Source organism: Nestor notabilis, unplaced genomic scaffold (genome assembly GCF_000696875.1).
Source record: "Nestor notabilis isolate BGI_N333 unplaced genomic scaffold, ASM69687v1 scaffold3893, whole genome shotgun sequence".
Classification (NCBI taxonomy): Eukaryota; Metazoa; Chordata; class Aves; order Psittaciformes; family Psittacidae; genus Nestor; species Nestor notabilis.
Genome location: NW_009920446.1, coordinates 52,940 through 75,585, shown reverse-complemented (window position 1 = coordinate 75,585; position 22,646 = coordinate 52,940). Strand labels below are relative to the sequence as shown.

Here is a 22,646-nt window from a genome sequence, read left to right as displayed (position 1 = left end):
CTGAACCATATAGAAATGAACCACCTGAAAGCTCATCCAGAGGCCTAAACCCTCCCCTATTTTTTTCTGAATAGAAAAATATTATCAGTATATTGAAAGGGCTTTGCAGAAGTTCAGTAATTTACAAAGTGACAGCTTAACAACAAATTTCTCTCTCTGCATTTCCAGCTATCTTTCCCACTTAGACTATTGCACACAACTTCCTAAGTCATCAACTAGACATAGGTTCATCAATTACTTATCAATAGATAAATGATGACTACCAAAGGAATCCTGCTCCACCAGTCAGGCTAACACAGGTTTCTTAGTGAAAGGTCAACACTGAAGCCACATTCTAGCTACACGAGGCATATTCCAACCTCTATACATTCCTTAGTTTCCAGTCGTCCTGCTGGCTCTTTTTCAGGTGGTATTTAACTCTCTCTACCAGCTCAAAATTGTGATTTCTCTTCATGATACTGTTGCCGTCACCTTTTTAGGCTATGGAATGGACTATCTGCTGCAGCTCCTGTACAAACAGTGCTGGTAAATGGGAAGAAATGCTTCGGGAAGTGCCTTTCTCAAGCCTGCAAATTACAGCGAGATGAATCATTCTCCCTTTACCGCTCCACTAATTGCAGAGGGAAACCAGAAGCCTTCACTTGTAGGCAGCTACACTCAGGGCATGGGAACTCCACCCCACCTCCAAACTTTTTTCCCAGTTAGAAAGAATTCCATGATCTTTTCCATTTTATGAAGCTCAAGAGTTGTGCTGATGGATTTGTTCATCTAGGATAAAGTCAGCCTTAACCTCAGCAGGCTTTTATTTTTTTCTCTTTTTAAGTTCTCCTCCAATCCACCATCCCAGAGACGTTCAGTATTATGGATTGCAAGTGCTTGGCATTTGTCAGTAGAGTTTCTAACATCATTAATGACCTAAACAAATTCCCTCAGCATTCAAGTTATTTGCTAGTTTCCAACAGAAGTTTTAAACAAATTTACAGTACAGTCCTTACAGAACATTTTAAGACCTAATTCATGCTTCACTTCAGTCTAATAGTCAGTTGATGTAAATCCACATTCTCTTGAGGAAAGGCTGCATGATTTGTCCTGTGACACATTTACTGCATCAGCAGCCTTCATATCCCCTTATTATGCCATGTTACTAGTATTGTAGTACTGTTAATGTAGACCTTTTTCAACAGCTACAAATTGTTTTTTGATTCAAGAAGTACATTTGTTGACACCTATTGCTATAGGAGGTGTAACTGGAAAGGGACTAAAAAGGGGCTAAATTTCCATAGCATATATTCATTCAGATATAATCAAGTATATTGCAGGTTTTGGGGAGCAAAGTTTATTTCCACTATTAATGGTTCAGAGCTGGTGCTTTTACTCTGTTATCAACACAACCCTCTACAAGGCATGGAGAAATCTTTTGTCAAAGACCCCAAAAGAGAGGGATAAGGAACTCACCATAGGAAACAAGACATATTCTCGGAGGAAGTCATGAGATTCAAACTGATTATAGTCTCCAAAATCCGCTGGAAAAAAAACAACACACTCATTTTAGTACTTTCCACATACGTTAAGACCGCACTCAACCTTTGCACAGATGCTTCATTTCAAGTGGGCGAGTTCTCTCTGAAGCCACAACCCAGAACAAAGATTTCTGCTTGTACTTCAGCTTTTAACATGGAGGCCTGAAAATAACAGTGTTATTACCAGAGATCAAATAACAACCAACAAGTAATTTCTCCCTTTTGATCCTTAACATTATGACCATTTGCAATGCTTAACCATCAGGAGTGCAAGATTTTCTTTTTCTGTAGCCTTTGTGCACTAATACCACCATCTAACAAGGCTGGGATTGCTCAGCCTCTTGAAAAATGGTGCACGTTCTTGCTTCACCAACTTTCCCAATCCTGACCATGCAAAAATTAACCTACCTCTGGTACAATTCTACACAACTGTACAAAAGCTGCTTAGTTTTACAGTATAGGGGGTTAAAATACACGTGCCAACTGTATTAAAAATTGTCAACAACCAACATTTTTTGGGGGGCAGAGGAAGGAAGGTCTTATTCTTCTGCAACCAACATAACAGTACAGGAACAGTGTCAGTTTAATCTTTCTACTTGCTTTTCTACGTCTTCTATATCTCTTAAAGAGGTACTTTTCTCCACGCTCACATCCACTCCTATGTCGGGCTGAGGATTCGTGTCTAAATATCCTTGAAACTGTGGAGTTTTGAAAATGCTTCATAAAGACTAAACTGCATTAAAAAATACAAAACAAACCTATATTTATGTATCTGTTAAATACATAGCAGCTTGTAGCAAAAGAATACCTTGCCAGGAGGTTCTTATTTTATATTAATTGAACTGGATCAAACACCATCTACGAGATTCTCATATTATAGAGGCTGGAAATCCCCACCATAAATCATACTATCTAAACATTCTTTCAAAGCTTCTAGACAATTTCACATATTGCAGGATGCCAAAAAATGCAGTTTCATTTTGTTTTCACCTCAGAGTTATGTTTTAACATAAACAGAAAGAAATACAAATGGACATGAAACAGAGTCTGTAAGTTTAAAAGAAATAAGTATTTCACACATCTTCAGTTGCATCACATGCAAAGGACAGAGGGAGTAATACAAGGTCAGGAATAAAGCAAACAAGATTAGGTGCAGCATTCTGATGCAACGGTCTTTGAAATATAATAGATTATGTAGAAGTTTCAGAATCACAGTGATTACTTCAAACTGACCACAAAGACTGACTCACTCTCAAAGTTAGCAAAAAGCTCCAAAACCACAGGGCCAGTGAAACATATCCAGCCCTAAGTTACACACTGGAAAACATAATTTACTTAAACTGCAAGGTTCAGTACGGAATCTTACATATTTTTTTTCCTTTATTAAAATAACATTTCAGGATGTGACAAGAAATATATTTTCTTCATTTTTTAACCAACAAATAAGCTACAAAAATGGAATTTCTACCACTCTAAAGAGAGATCATATCAGCCTTACTCTCCTTTGAGCCTTTAACTTTTAAGAATCTGATCTTCATGTTTGCTATTTACTTCCCCCTTCCCTCCTATTAGAGGATATGTCCAGAGCATGATCACTGAAGCTCTACCTTAGGTTGCCACAGTCAGTCGTGGATAGACTGAAAAGTACTTTCTCCAAATACAGGGCTTCTTCCTCTGCCCATATACATTCCATGATCCCACTTTTATTGATGTCCCTAGGATGCTCAGAATAAAAATCACATTGTAAGAAGTAGTTTATTACTAATTTATAACTCACATAACAATTATGGTCATGTGTTCTTTCATATTTCAGATAGCACTATACAGCAAAACGAGTTTTTAATTAAAGGCAAAATTAAAGCTGCTGCTATGCTCTTTGATGTAATTATATTTCAAACCAGAGAACGTAAAGCAAATTCATTACTGCAAAGTGCTCCATGGTTGGGGTTGGAAGAACTGGAGCTTTGTTCAGATTCACTTACATGGATTTTAGACATAGGAAAGCTGAACACTGTGATGTGGTCCATCATTCCCTCCCTGAGGGTGTGTTTCATCAACGGCAGTCTACCTATGCACTTTTAAACCAGTAGAAAACCCAGCTGTATTGAGTAGGAGTCATACAAGGCCTTAGTTAGTGCCCACTCAACATATAAAATATATGGAACAAACAAAAAAAGCCAGTGTTGGAAAACAGGCTATCAGGTCATGTCATCTTACCTTGCACTGCCAAACCAGCTAGTCGAATTCCCTGCTCCAATGAAGAAAGCAATCGGCCATCAAGAACATCCTTTTTCACTTGTAGGTAATACTGGTATCTACAAACAAACACAAGGAGCACAAATTAGAACATCTACATCTTCGTACATTTTCTACACACAGGCAGGTGAAAGTAAGAAAACCTCCCCCACAAACAGGTCAGGCTGTTAAAACAGCAGTCTGTACCTGGCTTCGGATGTTTCACACTACCAGAACAAATCAATATGATCCCTGGGTGTGCGATGCTTCCAGGTGGATGAAAAGGAAAGGAAGAAGTTCTGATTTGTGTTCCCTAGTCCACACAGAAGAGATATTTTGCTGGGACTATCTCCTCCATCAATTTTGTAGAGATTACCAAGAATCATGCAATCACCAATACAAGAAGAGGCTGTTCTTTATTTCTTTTATTGTTTTTGCTCCAGTGCCACCACTTGATAGAAGAAACAGAATTTTAGCAATATACTTTAGCCTACTGACATCACTTGAACTATGGCCCATATAAAAGTTTTTTTAATTGGCACCTCTCATCTGTGAGGACAATTCAGACACACAAATCAAGCAAAACCAGCTTCTAATATCTGCAATAATTAATCACAAGGAAACTATGTCATTTTTAGACACAGCAACAGGACTTGCACACTTCACCTTACATTTGCAATAGAGTGGATTAAGACAAACAATAAGCTTTCCACAAAAAAGCTTATCAAGTTACTGTCCCCATCCGTGTGTCCCTCCCACCCACTGAACTGGACCAGACCCACAGCAGAGCTGGCCAAAGCAGCAGGGATGTGTACCAGTCCCTCTGGTATATCAGGTTAAAGGCTAGTGAAGACAGCTTTATTATAGTTGAGTAACAGTGATGTTATGATCTCACATCCATCAGCTTAAACTTTTGGTGCAGATGTATGCAACATGTCCCAAGTGAGACAAAACACAGTTCCCTGGCAGTCAACATGCATCCTCATCAGGTCTGAGCCCAAAGGCAGAAGGACTGTACCAGTGTAGCCACTCTCCACACATGCACACAGTCTCATGCACCCAGCCCCAGACCTGCTGGTAGTAACTGATGTGCCTGGAGACCCAAGATAAAAAAACCCTCCAAAACCAATAAAGGGCTTTCTCAGGCTGTGACCAGGCATGCCAGCCTGGCAATCGCTGAACCAGCTGGCTATAGTTTGAACCTTTGGGAATAGCAAAGAAACCATTCTGGTCTGGTTTCAGTGTGAAAATCACCTTCCCAGTCCCAATGGGAAAGAACCACCACTGTAACATCACTCACATTACAGGGACCGCACTGCCTTAACTCTGCTCACAAGTGTTACTCTTTAATTCTGTGTGGAGCTGTTAGAAAAATATAATGTCATTTAAAATGCTTCGATTTGGCTTTCACGTGGCCTAACAAGACTAAAACTTCAGGGGATTTTAAAATCTGATTGAGGCAGTGTACAAAGCATATGTCTTCTCAGCTTGAGCCCTCTGCTTCAGCCCCAAGTTTCACACTTGCTCAGTCCAAGAGACAAATCAGCTCGTTTCCACTTCTTTGCAATGCCTAAATCCCAATTCTGAAAGGCCCAGGCTTTCCTAAAAACTTCACATAAGCTGCTTTATCACGTTGCAGGTGAACAAGCGTTTGCAGAACCTGGTCTTCAAGACTTGTAATCCCAAAAGCAAGTTATTTATCTCAATGCTACATACACATGCACAAGTTACATATTCTAGTCCAACAGAACTAAAGTAAAACCTTCATCGCCATGAAGTTAGAGCTATTGTTAAAAACCCCACGAAGTTAAGAGACTACATGAAAATCACAACTATGTAAAATCCTACAGTGACATCCTAGCTCTACAGAAGTCAGGAATGTCACCAGCTTTAGTGGAGCCATGATTTCAACCAAACTGCACACAAAGGTATAGATAGGCCATAAAAAGGAAGCATCAGCAAAAATATGTTAATAAGTTACTACAGCATAAAATATTACGACCAAGACTTTCAAAAAACATTGATGCGGGCTTGAGTTGCAATTTTAGCTGCCGATGCTTTAGAGAAATGGTTTTCAGACAGCAGACACAGAACCACAGAATCAACCAGGCTGGAAAGACCAACAGCACCCACTTCACAAGGAAGATGCCCACTGACTGGTGTTTCACCCTGACTGTCAGAAACAGGTCACATTTAAAAATCTTCATAGGAATATTCTACGTTATTATAGTACAACATTGCATTTATGAACACTGTAGCAGAATAAAAGTTTAGGATTCATTATATATTGTAAATTGACATGCAGTAAGAGTTTAAAAGACGTATATAACTAGTGCTCTGACATTAACTAATGTACCCATCAGGAAAAACCTCCTGGAGGAAGTTTTCACCTTTAACAGGCAAATGCACTGAAAAGCAATCACCTGCTACGGCTCCGACACGTCTGTCAGTGGAGGTGCTAAGGTAAACTGAAGGAGAACATGGCAGAAATCTATGGTCTGTACCAGCTTCCTCCTTCCCCCTGCACTGACAGTGACAAAGCTCACAGAATCATAGAATGGTCTGGGTTGGAAAGGACATTAAGACCATCCACTTCCAACCCCTGCCATGGGTAGGGATGGCCCACACTAGACCATGTCACCCAAGGCTCTGTCCAACCTGGCCTTGAACACTGCCAGGGATGGGGCACTCACGACTTCTTTGGGCAACTTTCCAGTGCCACCAGTAAAGAACTTCTTCCTTATATCTAACCTAAATCTCCCGTTTAAGTTTGAAACCATTACACACCTAAGGTGTCCCCTGACATCTCCTTTCATTGTGGCCATCTAAGGCACAAACTGGTACATCTCTGTTCACAAGACATGAACTGGAGTGGCTAATTCCACTGTCAAGGAAGAGGAGGAGCATACCATGGAGGAAGCTCTGCTAGAAGGCTGTAACAGCTTTACCAGCCACAGATTCATGGCTCGACCCTGCTGCAGAACTGTGGTCAGGCTCCTTTGTCCAGACCAGAGGAGAAACTAGCCCACACTGTGTCAAGGATTTGAGGCTCCTCCATCTGAAATTACGTTAAAGGCTGTTATTATGTCACGATGTGAGCTGAGACTGTTCGCTTGGGTTGCAAAAGTAGATCTATAATTTGAGGGAAATCAAACATTTTACAAATGATTATCTATAGATTCACTAAGGAAAGCAGTTCCAGAACAGCAGATAAAAACATGTGTTTCATAAGCCTCCTATTAGGTGGTTTAGTTGGGAAAGCATATGGAAACTGAAGTTTGCAATCTGCACCCCCAAATAATAAAACACAAGAAATTAAAAATTAAGACTTAGAAAGCTTTAATCACAGAACCACTCTGGCATACTAGGGGTAGAAGAGACACCACCATAACCAAGTCGGTTGAGAGCTGAAATCTCTCACCTTTGGTGCTTATTTTGGCTTAAACATCTTTTGCAGAGCCATTGTGTATTCAACATAATAAAGGCTACTACACTTTGCCAGCCTGTAGCTAATTCCAAGGGAAACAGGAGTGGACAACAAGTCTGAACAAAGCCATAATTACAAGGATATCATTTCCCACAACTCTTTTTAGCTAATATAGAAAACACTAGAAGTATACGTGCATCTATTGCATCAAAAAGCACACTTTTTGTAAAGTAAATAAGCTGCAAATGGACAACCATGAGACAACATCTGAAATTCAGAATAAACACCAGCATTTTAGCAATCCATACTGGTTGGGTTCTTTTCCCTCTAACATAAGCAGGAGATTAGGTACTGGTTTAACATTTAATTACAACACCCAGATTCAGACTCAGCCACAACTGTGTAAATGTAGGGAAACTCACATTTCCCCATACAATTCCGCACAGACCTCCCAAGATCAGGATTCCTGTTTGTTCTCCTGTCACTTCAAATAAAGAACATGGGGTTTGTATTGTGTCACTGAATTCATTGTATCCTTCCATCACCACTGTTTATCTGATGTATAACCTCTGCTGACATTTTATATATACAGAAAATAACTCAATTTTACTGATTTCTATTCTTTTCAACAACCACTGTTTCAGGTACCACAAGTCATGTAGAACCTGGCCTGATCAATATTGGAAGTGAGATCTTTGCAGAGAAATTAAAGGATGGTTTACAAAAGTAAACTATGAGTTAATTATGCAGAGTAATTGAACTGGTGCGCTGCATCTTCACATTGTTCCTACTAGTGACTTCCACAGAGAACCAACAAGGCAAATACTTCATTAATAATTACTCCATATTATCAGACCTGCTAGCATTGGTAACCAAGCAGCATCCAACTCTGCTAGGAAATGAGAACAACATTAGAAAAATGCTTCCTGTCCCAGGGATTTAGAACCTAAATATGTATTTCACATTTCATATTTCACATTTTACAAAGACATGCAGTGATAGGACAGAGGATAATGGCTTTAACCTGCCAGAGGGGAGACTGAGATGAGCTCTTTGGCAGAAGCTCTCCCCTGCGAGGGTGCTGAGGCGCTGGCACAGGGTACCCAGAGAAGCTGTGGCTGCCCCATCCCTGACAGTGTTCAAGGCCAGGTTGGACACAGGGGCTTGGAGCAACCTGCTCTAGTGTGAGGTGTCCCTGCCCGTGGCAGAGGGTTGGAACTGGATGAGCTTTAAGGTCCCTTCAGCACAAAGCACTCTATGGTATTTCACACACATACATAGATCTATATATTTATACAAAAAGGTGATAGGATCAGTCAATAAGGATTAATACTGTTCGAATGCCATACTGTGATCAGTCTGTATTATTTTCCCCTGGTTTTACTTTCCCTCTCTGTACATCAGGGACAGGAAGGGTTTGGAACATTCTCATTATCAGCAGAAAAAAAAAAATTGAGCACCTTAAAACTTCATTTTTTTTTTTTTTTTTTTACATCAGTCAGTGTGTTTTTCTGGCAACTTCAAGCCAGTTTGAACAACTACATTCCAGTTTCAATACCAACAAATCTTTACCTTGAGTGTATGTGAAAAGAAACAAAGCACTACAAAACATGTATGAGTTACCCAAGAGGTACAATTCTTTTAAAATCGTGTCTAATGATGCAATTACTGGCATGACTAACTTTTTTATAACTCATTAGGTACCTTTTTGGCATCAAGCCTATCTACTGAATAAGTGCATAGCTATGTAGTTTAACTTCTTCTCGGGAAAAAAAGAGAACTGATTTACCGGTTCAGATCTCCAAAATAAGAAGTTTTTAAGACTCAAAGGAGAAGCAGATTGGCCCACAAGTGGTGTAGCTCCAGACCTTCAGCTCTTTTCCAACTTTAAAAACCAATTGCCATTAGAGTACAATATAATCTTCTAAAATTAGGAACACAATCAAAGTCTCACTAAATCACAACAGTCCAAATCAGCTCACTTGGGTTTATCTTTGTATGGTAACATACTTGGGAGCAGAGATGCTGCAATGTACACTCATGCAATGATCTACCCACAGGGGAAGCAGTTTCTCCAGAACAGAGGCCTTTTATCACTTATGAAAATGACTTCAAACATTAGCTTTGATATTGATGTGTCCATTGTTCCTCTCACACCTTAAAACCTGCCACGATTTGACTTTGATACTATTTAGCAACAGGAATCTACAGATACTGATATGCTAGATTTTAAACAGAAACCCATTTTTAAACACAGGGTCTTTCATATTTTCTCAGTCTTTAAGTTGGATAAGCCAATAGCTCAGCTATTCAATGGGCAAAGCAACTAACTGATAATGACCAAAAGGTTATTTATTACATATTTGAGATAATCATAATAATACTCAATTCTGGTTGCTTTTCTGAGAAAAACATACTTTAAAATACTATTATTGATCATTAGCCTCATTTTATAAATAGAGTATCCGAGTGAATGTTACTTGTGTAAAGTTACTGGTGAAGTTACCAGTGTAAAGTTAGGCAGGAAACTAAGGCAGAGTTGGGAGACCTAGGTTTTGTTGTCAAGTCCCAATCCAAAGTACTACTTACTGGATGCTACTTATTTCATGTGGGTCACTCAATATACTGCAATAAAACCAACTGCAAACTTAGACTGGATTTTATATGGCAAGAAAGGCAGGCAGGCAGACAAGACTGGTCTTTTCAGATACAACATCCAGTATATTGGCAAAGACGGTGTTATGATTTCTGGGCTTGAGCATGCTGAAACACATTTTAGATGCAAGGATTCAATCAGCACATCTTAATCTAAAGGCACTTTAAAAGAAGAGGCATATACATCGGTGATGTCACTGTCAGTAATGCAGGTCTAAGGCCCTGTCTTTGCCATTGTAGAAGACACAGATGGTGTTGATAAAGGGAACATCTCCAGCTTGCTCCTCTGGAATTTCATTAACCTTTCTCCCAGCAAAAGTCTGATGTTTCTCAGTACTAGACAATAGCCATTTATCTGGGATTTGTGGCAGAACATAAAAATCAGTGGCTGTCCTTCCACTACTACAGGGTAATATTTTTGGAAGGGTATTATTGAGAACAAGTCTACCACACCCTTTCGCAGACCTTCAGAAGGATCAGCAAACTTGCCAGGAAGAAAGGGAAGGAGACGAAAGAGCCTTTGTCACACATGCAGGAGGAAATTCCTTCAGAGGCTCAAACTGTCAATGCCAATAGTAAAAACACAGTCACAGCAGTTTTTAGGGTAGGAACTCCCTTATCATAACAACCTTATAAGGTAGGTCAAGGTTAGCTTCAGGTAACTGAGAAGTGAGGCTGTTCAAAAGCAGAATCCAACTGCCTACATCCTGGTGTCCTGCAGCAGCTGAATGGAAAACATCTGAAACTAAAAATAAAATAAATGAAATACATGGAAAGATGTGTCATCCCTTTTCCCCTTCCTAATGAGACAGAACAATGCTGGGTTAGCATCATTTCCACACGTAGGACAGATCAAAATCCAGTTCGTATCACCTACATCCATATCACTTTATCTCTAAAAGCAACAGTTTATAGCTGAAGGGAAGCAAAGAGGATTGTCTAAACAGGCTTGTTTCACATTGATGGTCACTTTCCATTTATTTTGATATGCAATTAGCAAGCATAAGGATAAAGCATACACAGCAATGATGGCTGTCTTTCTCTATGAGCTGTAATGAAGCACACAATGAAACCACATCTGACCAGTGAACTTCCTACCAAAGGCCAATGTCTTCTAAAGGTTAAGGTCCAGCTACACAGGCAACTCCTGGCTAAGGGTACTGGAAAACAGAACCTTTGTGCACCTAAAACCAACCTGATCAGATTTTTGCACTGCTTAGTTGTTCTTTACCACCTCTATTTCATCAGTTTAGTACTGAAAGGTTGGCTGTTTGCTCGCATTCCCTGAAAGGCAGTCTATTAAAATTTCAGATCTCCACCAATATAGATGTATTATCATCTGACATGGGACTGTTTAGGAAGGTAATGCACACTTTATAACCTCTCATATGTAAGGCAGCTGCTTCCAGTGGAGCCTGCTATCAAATGTTGTGGCTCTTTGTTGTCCAGCATGAGCTGGATGGCTAGTGAAACCCTCAGATAATCGGCATTCTCCTTGGCAGCAAAAGCCAGAGCTTGGATTGTAAAGAAGTACTCTGAGAGTGTTTTTCTGCTCTTGCCATTCCTGATGGGCCACAAGCACGGACATGCACCCAGACCTTGTTGCAGCCCGCAGACATGACACAAGCCTTCCAAAACACACACTGCTCCTCCCATGAGAGCATTCACCAGCAGATGCATCTTTACAGTAGCCACCAATTTCTCTATGTTTAAAAAGGAACCCCCCCAACCACAACAGGTCCATCCCCTGTACTTGTACTTTTTGTTAAGAGTCTGTTAAACTTTCTGGATACTGCAAGTTCAAATAAACCCACAAACACAAAGTTAAACCTGAAATCAAAAGGCCAGTAATGGCATGCTTTAGCAAGAAAGGAAGGCATGCCATAACCTGATCCCCATTTTCTGCCCTTGAACTCTTGAATTAATTATAACAAATTACAGGGAGCCCCACTACAATTTATAAGCACAATAAACTCCCTTACAACCACCTGTAATTTTATCAGAGTTAATCCAAATACCTGAAGAATTATACAGCACAGAACTTCAACATGCCTTTGGAGTAAAAAAAGAATACATGGGGGAAACGATATTCTCTTGTCTGCCAAAGGCCATGTTTGCTCTCTGCAAGCTGGAGTCCAGCAAAGCCAAGCCCTGGTGACACCACCAGAGCATTCATCCTTATAAAAGGCTGGAGTGGGATGGCAAAAGTAAAGCAAAACAATCAAAATCATACCATGTGGATAAAAAAAAAAAATCTGTATTTTAGTGTTTTCAGCTGAAAACCAACATTCACTGCAAGCATAAATACTACACAGAAACATTAGAATAAAACATTTGGGAGTGGAGAGTTTGTAAGCCACGCATCCTTGAAAAAAGCCATGTACCCATCTGGTTCGGGTTTTAAGCGCATGCTAAAAGTGTTACTGTTCAACATGGCAAGCCCATTGCCTTCAGACTACTTGCACAGTTAAATACATGCTCAGCTACGTGCTCATGTGTCCTGAAGTGAGCAAAACACTTCCATTTGGCCCCAGATAGACGAAGGTTACAATACAGGAGACTATTTTTTCTTATTAGCTTCACTTTCTTTTTTGATCATTACAATAAAAAGGTAGAACTGAGCCAGGCAGGTGAACTGCAGCAATGCCACACACTGCTTTTCATACATAGGTCTTAAATGCCATAAAGGACGATCAGTATTCTCATCTCCCATCCCACTGCCAAAAAAGAGATTAAAAATAAATAAACTGCAGCGAGAAAAAAGGGCCCCAAGGAAGGATAGAACTTCCCTTAACGGTGGTAACACTGGAACTCAACCCAGATTGCCTCTTCATCAGTCGGGTTCATGGGTCAAATGGGCATCAAGGCCTATGAGAAAAATTACTCTTGCTAAAACTTCCTTCGGCTGCTTGTGCAGCCTCTGAGAAAAAAATACCAACGAAGTCTCACACAACCGCTGCCTCCTGCTAACATGGGCTCCCCCGTTCTCATACAGGCTCCCCGGGCTTTTTCTCCTCACCCTGGGCACACATTGCTCTGGTGCAGGACTCTGAGTTGCCAGGGCTTTTAAATGCAAAGCCACCATCTGTCCTGACAGCAAAATCAGAGGGACGACACTACAGATGTAGTACTACTCTGTGTCTCTTTGTGGAGTGGTTCTGCTAGCCATCACCCCTCCTCTGGTGAATGACACAAAACACGGGCTCCAAATACGAACGGGAGCTCCAACCACACATAGGCTTCACCTATATATATATATATATATATATATGTGTTCAATAATATGACATGGCTTGCAGCCTACGTGTCATTTCCCACAATTAGTCACATCCTCTTAACATCAGGACTCATGCTCAGAGAGCAATTAATGCCCTCAAATCCTTGGATGGCATAGAAGTAATGGCAGCTGTGAAGATCCATCCTCACAAAGATGCAGAAATGGAAAGAATAAGCCATGGCTATGTATGCTGAAGGGTACTAAACCTCCTGGGGAAGAGAAGCACAAAAATCCCTGTTGGTCTTTCCTCACATGGAACCAAGAAAGATTTCAGCAAAAATTAAATAAGACCCCCAAAAGCTAATAACAGCTTAGATTTACTTCCTTTACTCTTGCGTGTTGACTCAGTTCAAAATATGCTGTTCCCTGTCCTGAAAAGAAAATGCAGCTAACCTTCAAGCTGTCTCCAGTGTGGGAAAAGGTGGTTTAAGTTACATATGGAAGCAATATGAGTCAACAGTTTGAAAGTTCTCCTGGTAGCTAGCCAGGTTAATGGCCAACCTGGTTAGACTATCATGCTCAAAAAATGTGGTGAGTTAATTAGAACATATGTATACTCTAGCTCATAGTCTGCAACACTGAAAATAAATAGATAACTCTTTAAAACTGGGTTAAGTACAGGCATAGCTCTAAACTATTATTTGGACACAGAACAAACATGAAGAGCACTGATTGCCCCATGCTCCCCATTATGCCACTTGGAGTAATAAAACATACTGTATGCACCCCATAAACCCTGTCTCATTTTTCTACATGTATTTTCAACATCCTCCTTCAGTAAACTCTGGAATGTCGTAAGTGCACCAGCCTTTTCTGGTTAAATGTACCACTGTGCATCGATGCAGAAGTTGAACAGAGTGGAACACATCTACCAGTGAACAACTGGTATGCATATGTAAGCATCCAGAAGCACATCACAACACGATTGGCCTGTGGGTGCAGAGTAGCATGCAAGCGTATTCAGGTGTTACCTCATGCGAAGAGCAAGTGAACATGTTCAAACTCTCAGCATGTGTGCTTAATCTGAACTTTAAAAAGTGCTCCAGTAGCCTGCAGTGAAACCCCCTTCATGAATTCATGGAACGCTTTAAAAAACCCCTATCTGTAAAACCTTTAGGTAGTATCACAAACTCATATAATTAATGCCTGAGAAAGCTTTATCTTGTGGAATTTTACCTTGTAGAGAGCTCAAATCCAGCCCATTCACTACTGCCTTCTACAGCAATCTGCCCTTGTAATAAGAAAACACTGCTTGAAATGGGACACAATGAAGTTGCCACCTATCTATAGGCTGTCAGTAGAACAGCTCCTATTCTTGTGGAAAGATTGTTGAAGCAGGTATATTAGCTCACTGCCAGCAGAACACAGGAAAACTCAGGTTGTTTTCACCTCCCAGAGAGCTTGGTGAGCCCAGTGTTTTCACAGGAATAGTTGAAAACAGTCACCCCAGGCATCAGTAAATCATGGAACAAAACCATGGCCCAGGAAGTTCCAATATCCCAGTGAACGCAACCCTGCAGAAGCAAATGCAGCTCTGATAACAACGGGATGTTGCCAGAGAAATATGTGAACCGGTGCCCTGTTGGGTGGGCAAAGCAGATCCATTTCATGAAATGAATAATTATTCTTTGTAAAAGCTTCAAAACCACCTAAAGATATCAAGTGGAAAAGCAGCTGCCAAAGATAAAGCAGTGAACAAGCAAACATCTCACTGCACAGGAATCTGCCATCTTCCGACACTGAGATTTCTGCCAAATTCTTGAGATTTTCAGCTGCATAAGGGCCTCCACACAAACGCTTCTTGTAAACGCATTCAGAGACTTCAGATTGTACTGACATCCAATTGCAGCTCATTTAAATTGCTTTATAACCTGCCAGCAAGGCAAAGAAATATCAAAGTTATTCATCTCCCTCAAAAAGGGGGTGTTTAGAACTAGTTTCCATGGTTTGTCTCTGCTAGAAGGGGGAAAGTTTGCTCCAGCCTGCAGTACAACAATTAAAACTTGGTAAATTTAGCTGAAGACTGGCACTGCTACTGTAGCCAAGATTGCTGCTGCTATCCAATTCTCAACATTTAAAAAGCACTTAGAAACCCAAGTCATAAGCCTGTTTGCTCACAGGTTGCTGTTACTGGCTTGACCCTCTTCCTGATGCTTTCAGGCATCTATCTGGGACTTCTAAATAGAAGACCAGCAAGATGCAGCTTCCTTTTCAAAACATGCGGTGGAATAAAAAAGGAGAATGAATCACCTGCAGAAAGTGATGCACAACAGAAGAATCCTGAATCATGCTGTGGAAATGCCCATTTCTTCTCACTGATTACACAGGAAGTCTAGAGCAACTGTCATTCTTGAGGCTTCATCAGGAGAAACTACGTGACTGAGGTAGGATCGATCTGTGTCATGAAGACTTAAGTAGCGTATCTCATAGCAGCCTGCATTTCCCTAAGGAGAAACTGCTAGTCACTGCTACTGCAACACATGGGAAGATAGGAGAATACCAGCCCCAATCTAGGTAACATATTCATCTGCAAAAAGCAGTGCCTTAAACTACCCAGGAGAAAAGTCAGAAGCAGCACAGCAATGTGTGAGGTACACCATAATATTCACTGTGTACCCGGTGCTTCTTAATGAATGGGCAACCTCATTCTGCAATGATATGCATTGTTACTGCACCTTAAGGGCAGTCAAGCACTTTGCAATAGTCTAAATGACAAAGGCAGTAGATTAGAGAGGAATAAGAGGAATCATCCTTTTCATCTTCATTTGAGGAGATGCATAAAGGGTCATGGGCACTTCTGTGACTCACAGCTAGAGATAACAAGTGTTCCCCATTTTCTACTCTCCTTACCCTTTCTCTTGTAAACCAAAAACTTGAACACCTTTTTTTCTAGGGAAAGCAAAATCACTCCATGACAGTAACTGTCTCTATAGGTATTACACTAAAATTTCACAGAAGAGGAAGAGACCAGACATTGTGTATTCAGTAATTTTCAGAATAACTCTCACATTCCTCACTGCTAGCTACAAGTGAGGAATTACAAATAGATATTTGCTGAAAGAACTCGCTCCTTCCTTCTGCCTAAATATGTGACAAATAGATTCAACAAACATGCACAATGCCTTCGTCCCAAAAAGCCTTGCTTACTAAGACCCTAATGTAACAACTCAGAACCAAGCTCTGAAAAGTTAGACAGGGCCTTGGTAGTGCTATCACAAGTGAAGTGGGAGATAAGCTGTTCCTCTTTCAGAAGTAACCAACCATCATCTGCCCTGTACTTCAAAACTGTATCATTTCATGCAAATGTTCTTTCTAGTTTATGGGCAACAGGAGTTTATTTTCTTTTCTTTTTCTTCTCCTCAGTTAAGGAAGTAAAAGGAAACGGTTCTAGTACCAGCATGTTACTTGTTTGATACTAGAATTCCTTAGGCTTGTTTATTTTCATAAGAGTGTATTAAAATATAGGCTATTTTTAGGCTACCCAATTACTTCTTGCACCTTCTCCATGCTGCTACAAGCCAAGTCCTCTGCTCCATGAATCTACCAGTACAGAGGGATGCCTGTTTATACAACATTTATACTGATGTAATGTTATCAACACACCCACAAAACTGAACTGCATCCACTATCACAATGATCAAGCGCTTCCAGACCCTAAATATTCTTACCTGTGGCCAATTCAAAGGGGAGACATGACTGACGCTACTTAGCAGCTCAGAGTCAAGCCCTCTGATGCAGTTTGAGATCACTGGAAACACTGGAAAGACAGTGTAACAGATGCCCTGAAGTGCTACCAGTTTCCTAGTACATAGTAGCATTTGCATTTGAAAACAATATTGTCCTTACAAGATTTTTAAACACTGTAATTGCTGCATAGCAAATCCAAAGAACTACATTCCTCCTGCCTTCCCTGCCATTTCATTTTCAAGTACAAGGAAACCTCATCAACTACTGTAATCTCTTCTCAGTGCTCTTTCTGATGCTAGTAGTAATGAAACAAAGAGAAAAGGTATCTTAGCTTTAAAGTTTACCCTTGGCGTATGTGCACCAAGAAATAAAGAGCTGCTTCACCCCCAAACTTAGTGACAGTTAATTTAGTTCAACTTATCTTTTTTCATCATGCAATGCAGGACATCATGAAGTCTAAATGAAAGGAGCAATTCTGCCTTACAGGAAAGCAAAAATATCCCTCTACTTGCTTTTTAGTTGTGTCTGTCTGGTTATAGAAGATGACAATCCATTAACAATCTTCAGGGCACAAAATCATAGAATCAGAATCATAGAATGGTTTGGGTTGGAAAGGACCCTAAGATCATCCAGTTCCACCCCCCGCCAGGGGCAGGGACAACTTCCACTGTCATGTCAGCCAAGGCTCTGTCCAACCTGGCCTTGAATAGTGCCAGGGATGAAGCATTCACCACTTCCGCGGGCAATCTGTGCCAGCACCTCACCACCCTCACAGGAAATAATGTCTTCCTTATATCTAACCTAAAAATCTGTCAAAACTGACCCAACTGAGAGTCAGTCCAATGGCAACCACAGCAGAAGCTTCGTCACTAAGTTTAGAGAAACCGCTGATGAAAGCTCAGTCTTTGCTTCAGAAAGCAAGCAATGAAGGTGGCAGGGAACCCCCTGTCCATGATGGTGACAGCAGCATACTCCCATCTGCCAGGAAACATTAGACCTGAAGTTCATGTTGACACAGTATTATTTCTTTTTAGAAATGAAACTATGATAAAATAACATCAATTATTTGCTTGGCATTTTGTATCTCTACATCCTACCCGAAGTCTGACAGCCCATGAGAGTAAACACCTAGTTGAAGGTTTCTTGTAAAGTCTTCCAAGTAGATCTAGCTCGGCCATGTTGTTACATCCAACTTCTCCTGACAAATCCTCAAGCTGTTTAAGCAGCAGCTTGTGATCCACATGCTCATATACTCGCCTTAAGAGAGTCTGCAGTTCAAAGAAAGCAGGATGTAACTTTCCACTTCATTCCAAAAAGTAAGTTGTAATTTTCATGCGGTTGTTCTACTGCTAATTACAACAAGATTTAAAAATCACTTTCCAGCACTATTTCAGATAGCCCGCTACAAAGACAAAACAAGAACAGGGGTGCATGGTCAGATCAGACGAGCAGAGAGCAGACTTGCAACCAGTTTTACACACACACTGTTAACAAAAGTGTGTGTGTGTGTGTGTGTGTGTGTGTGTGTTAAGAATACAGCTAAGGAAGAAATATAAGGAATACAAGAAATACGAGAAAGAAGTTCTTCCCTGTGAGGGTAGTGAGACACTGGAACACGTTGCTCAAGGAAGTTTTGAATGCCCCATCCCTGGCAGTGTTCGAGGCCAGGCTGGACAGAGCCTTGGCTGACATGGTTTAGTGTGAGGCGTACCTGCCCACGGCAGAGGGTTGGAACTGGATGGTCTTAAGGTCTTTTCCAACCCCAGCCATTCTGTGATTCTGTGATTCTAAGAGTGTGCAACCATATATGTGTGTGGCACTGGGAAATCTAACAGGGGAAAGCCAAGAAGGACAGGATTTAAGCATAACTGATGCTCTAGGTTATCCCAGTGATCCACGTAACACAAATGTTTCCTGCCAACAGTGGTGAGAACAGCTTCCTCACAGGCTGAGAAATAAAGAGTGGTGGGTGTGATCCATCCAAACATGCAGCTTCATACACAAAGCAAGCTCCTCACGGGTAAAAACAGAAGCCACATTTCTAGCCTCAGCACCATTTCAACTGTCAGATATCGCAGAATAAACTTGCAGGCCCACTCAAAAGGTTTTTGCTTCCTTGCAGGAAAGCAGAAGACTCTCTCTCACGTATCAGAAGTTGGTTAGACCTCCAGAGCAAGTTTCAAAATGCTTCATTTATTCCTTTTCTTTAGAGATTATAAAATGTCCTAAGTACTGCTTTCAAACAGTCTCATGGACATTCAGCTCTTCCTTCTGGAATTAACGTTCAATCCTGTTGTATGCAATTCAAGGCACATTTTTAACATGATGGTTTGCAGCCATGTCATAATCATAAGCAGTTGCTTCTTCAGGTGACCAGGAATAAATGAAATGAAGCTGCATCAGGGGAAGTACTCAAGGATGGCTTATAAAGAAAGATAGGGACAGACTTCTTAGCAGGGCCTGTTGCAATAGGACAAGGAGTAATGGTTTTAAACTAAAAAAGGGTAGATTCAGACTAGATAGAAGGAAGAAATTCTTCACCATGAGGGCGGCGAACCACTGGCACAGGTTGCCCAGAGAGGCAGTGGATGCACCATCCCTGGAAACATTCAAGGTCAGGAAGGAAGGGTTCCTGAGGCAACCTGATTTGGTTGAAGATATCCCTGCTTATTGCAGAGGGGTTGGACTAGATGAGCTTTAAAAGGTCCCTTCCAACCCAAACTGTTCTGTGATTCTAAGTTCCGATTACATGTTAGGAAAAGGTTCTTCACTGAAAGGGTGGCTGGTCACTGGAACAGGCTTCCCAAGAAAGTGGTCATGGAACCACCCCTGTCAGAGCTCAAGGAGCATCTGGACAATGCTCTTAGTCATATCATTTAGTGTTAGGTAGTCCTTCGTGGAGCAGGGAGTTGGATTCCATGATCCTTATGGGTCCCTTTCAACTTGAGACATTCTATGATTCCTCTCTGTCTGCTGCGCATATCTATATTTTCCATCCATCTGGCTCCCTATGCACTTTTGACATGGATGCACAATTAATGTACTGTCATCTCTGAAGTTTCACAGGCCATGAATCAATCCCCCGCAAAACCAGACTATTACTGAAGAGTGCTATTTCTTTATTTGGTAAAGTTAGGTGCTCCTTTCCCTTCTTGTTTTTGAATGCTACAGAGCACCTGGAATCACATCTCTTTATTTCCTTGCTGTTTTACCCATCTACTTTGAGCTTTATTTTGAACATCTAAAAAACGAAATTCGTATCGTTATCTCATTTCAAGACCTGCAAACTTCAGGGAAAATCCTAACATACTCAATAAAAATCACAAGCATGAACCATAAAAACTGTTATATCATTCTACCCAGGCAACCCATTTCTGGTCTCAAACTACGGTAAAAGCCATCTACATTCCCCAGCCCTCACAGGAATCATTTTTTTTGCAAACTCAGACCACCCAACACAGGCTCAGCAAGCATCTCCAACAGTACATGTGCCCAGACAGGCCAGGAAGATAGAAAATGCCTTCCCAAAGTGAAATGCCTCCACCAGCATGACTGGCATGGCAGGACTCAAGCTGATCTGCCCAAGACCATTGAGGAAGCTCCAGCACTGTGTGTAAATGGTGTATCTTTACCATATAAGAAAAGCAGAAACTCAAAACATAACCTTTGTTGCCATTCAAAGTGGCCCAACAAAAAGTATAGAGGCTTCCAAAAGTATCTGTTCCGTTAAAATTGAATATACAGAAAGTGCCCATCAGGACAGTGATATATAAGAACATGTGAGTTAGCCCCAGAACATAAAATGAGTATTATTTCCTCATAATCAGATGTAAATGTGATCCCGCCTGATGCCAAGACATTCCTGTTCCAACATTTCTAACCATCACAGCCACTGCCTTCAAAACATTCTAAAGCAAGAATGCAGGCTGAAGTATCCAGCACTGTATTTATAGTTACGCAACACTACTTTTTAGAACTGCTACATGTATACTGCCCAATCAACACATGAAAACACATTCGCTTTCTGGTCTAAAAGCACAGTATAATGTAATAGATTACATCTAAGCATCAACAGTTCCTTAAAATATCTGGCACAAAGAGCTCAGCTTTCAATACCCAACACAAGAGAACAAGCTCCCCATTCACTGAAGAAAGTCAGCTGGGAGAAGAGTTTGCCCTCCTCAGCAAATATTTTATAAACAGGGAATTAACATTGAATCTCAGGTCTGCCTTGAAGGAGTTCTTATTTTGAAGTCAAAGTTTAAACATCCACTGAAACACACAGCCAAAAAGAACCAACTCCAGAATGCTACTGAAAAGCAAAACAACACATACACTACAATAATATGAACACAAGGAGACCCAAGCAACTATTGCACATTGCTTCTTGTTGCTGTCCTCTAAAAACACCATTAAAGCTAATTAAGGATCAGCCTGTTTACAACAAGGCAGGCTATGAGCCTCATGCTTTTTTTCCATGCTGCAGTAGCCACTCATATTAAAAAAGTCTATTAATTAAAACAAAACAATAAAACCATCAAAGAAGCACCAAAATGCAAATACTCCAGACTGTCTAAGCCTGGGTGGCCACCCAGGGCTCTTAAAACTCATCCAGCTTGCAAGCAGCTCCAGAGCTGCTCCCCTGCCTGGGTTACAATGAGCTGCTAGATGGTAGCTGGGATGGCTGAGAGCATTGCTGCTCAGTCCTGAATTCCTGCAGCTGGAAGGGGGAAAAAAAAAAAAATAAAGAGGTCAACTTTACTAAGTTACTGCAGGACCTATCCACAGTCTTGTCCAACAGAAGAGAGCCAAGATCCCTGGGGACTCAGGACTTCAGGGACTGTAGCAACAGAATAAGATGTAATGGGTTTAGACTTTAAACAGGGGAAGTTCAGGTTAGATGTAAGGAAGAAGTTCTTTACTGTGAGGGGGGTGAGGTGCTGGCACAGGCTGCCCAAAAAAGTGTAAATGCTCCATTTACCATGCTCCACTGTCCTGTACAAGCTTGTTCTACACCTTGACGCTGGTTTTTATTGTTCTCTTCCATGTTTTCTGCACATATACACATACTTCTGTGTTTTCTATGTTTTTCTTCTATGTTTTCTGTTTCAGTTTAGACTGCAGTTGCCAGGTCCTGGTCCCAGTGCCCATTGTCTCATGACTGAAACTGCACCATATCTCCCAAAGCTGGGAGAAAGGCAAGCTCTGGGATTCATTGCTAGGTGGAGGTAGATGTGAGTCCCAGGGAGTCACAGAATCACAGAGCAGTTTGGGTTGGAAAGGACCTTAAGATCATGTAGTTTCACCCCCCCTGCCATGGGCATGGACACCTCACACTAAACCATGTCACCCAAGCCCTGTCCAGCCTGGCCTTGAACACTGCCAGGGATGGAGGACTCACCACTTCTTTGGGCAACCTGGGCCAGGGCCTCACCACCTTCACAGTAAAGAACTTCTTCCTTATATCTAAGCGAACTTCCCCTGTTTAAGGTTAAACCCTTGTCCTGTCACTACATTCCCTGAAGAAGAGTCCCTCTCCAAAAGATATATACAATACAGCAATATAGCAGTGACTGTCTTAATTCAAGTGAATCATTTAAAGTTACAGCCCACTGACATATAGTTCTCTATAAAACTAAAATATACATAAAACACATGTAAAGTCGGAAATAATCTGTTAGAAGAAAGGAGGTACCCTGGCTTATGGTATGCAAGGATCCAGCCCAATAAAAGAAACAAAGAGAAGTGAGAGACTTTTTAACTGGAAATTTCTAAAACCGTGGGACTCTTCTGATCATTAACTAGTAACAAGTGACTGGACAAGAGGAAACGGCCTCAAGCTGCC

The 22,646-nt window shown here is 41.0% G+C and overlaps 1 protein-coding gene across 1 annotated transcript in view; it reads right to left on the bottom strand.

Annotated features, from left to right (window-relative positions):
- PTPN14 (protein tyrosine phosphatase, non-receptor type 14) overlaps positions 1-22,646 on the bottom strand; it is a 72,151-nt gene that overhangs the window by 34,460 nt on the left and 15,045 nt on the right. The window contains 2 exon segments of the mRNA XM_010010665.1: positions 1,456-1,523; positions 3,738-3,835. Coding sequence (XP_010008967.1) covers positions 1,456-1,523; positions 3,738-3,835 — 166 coding nt within the window.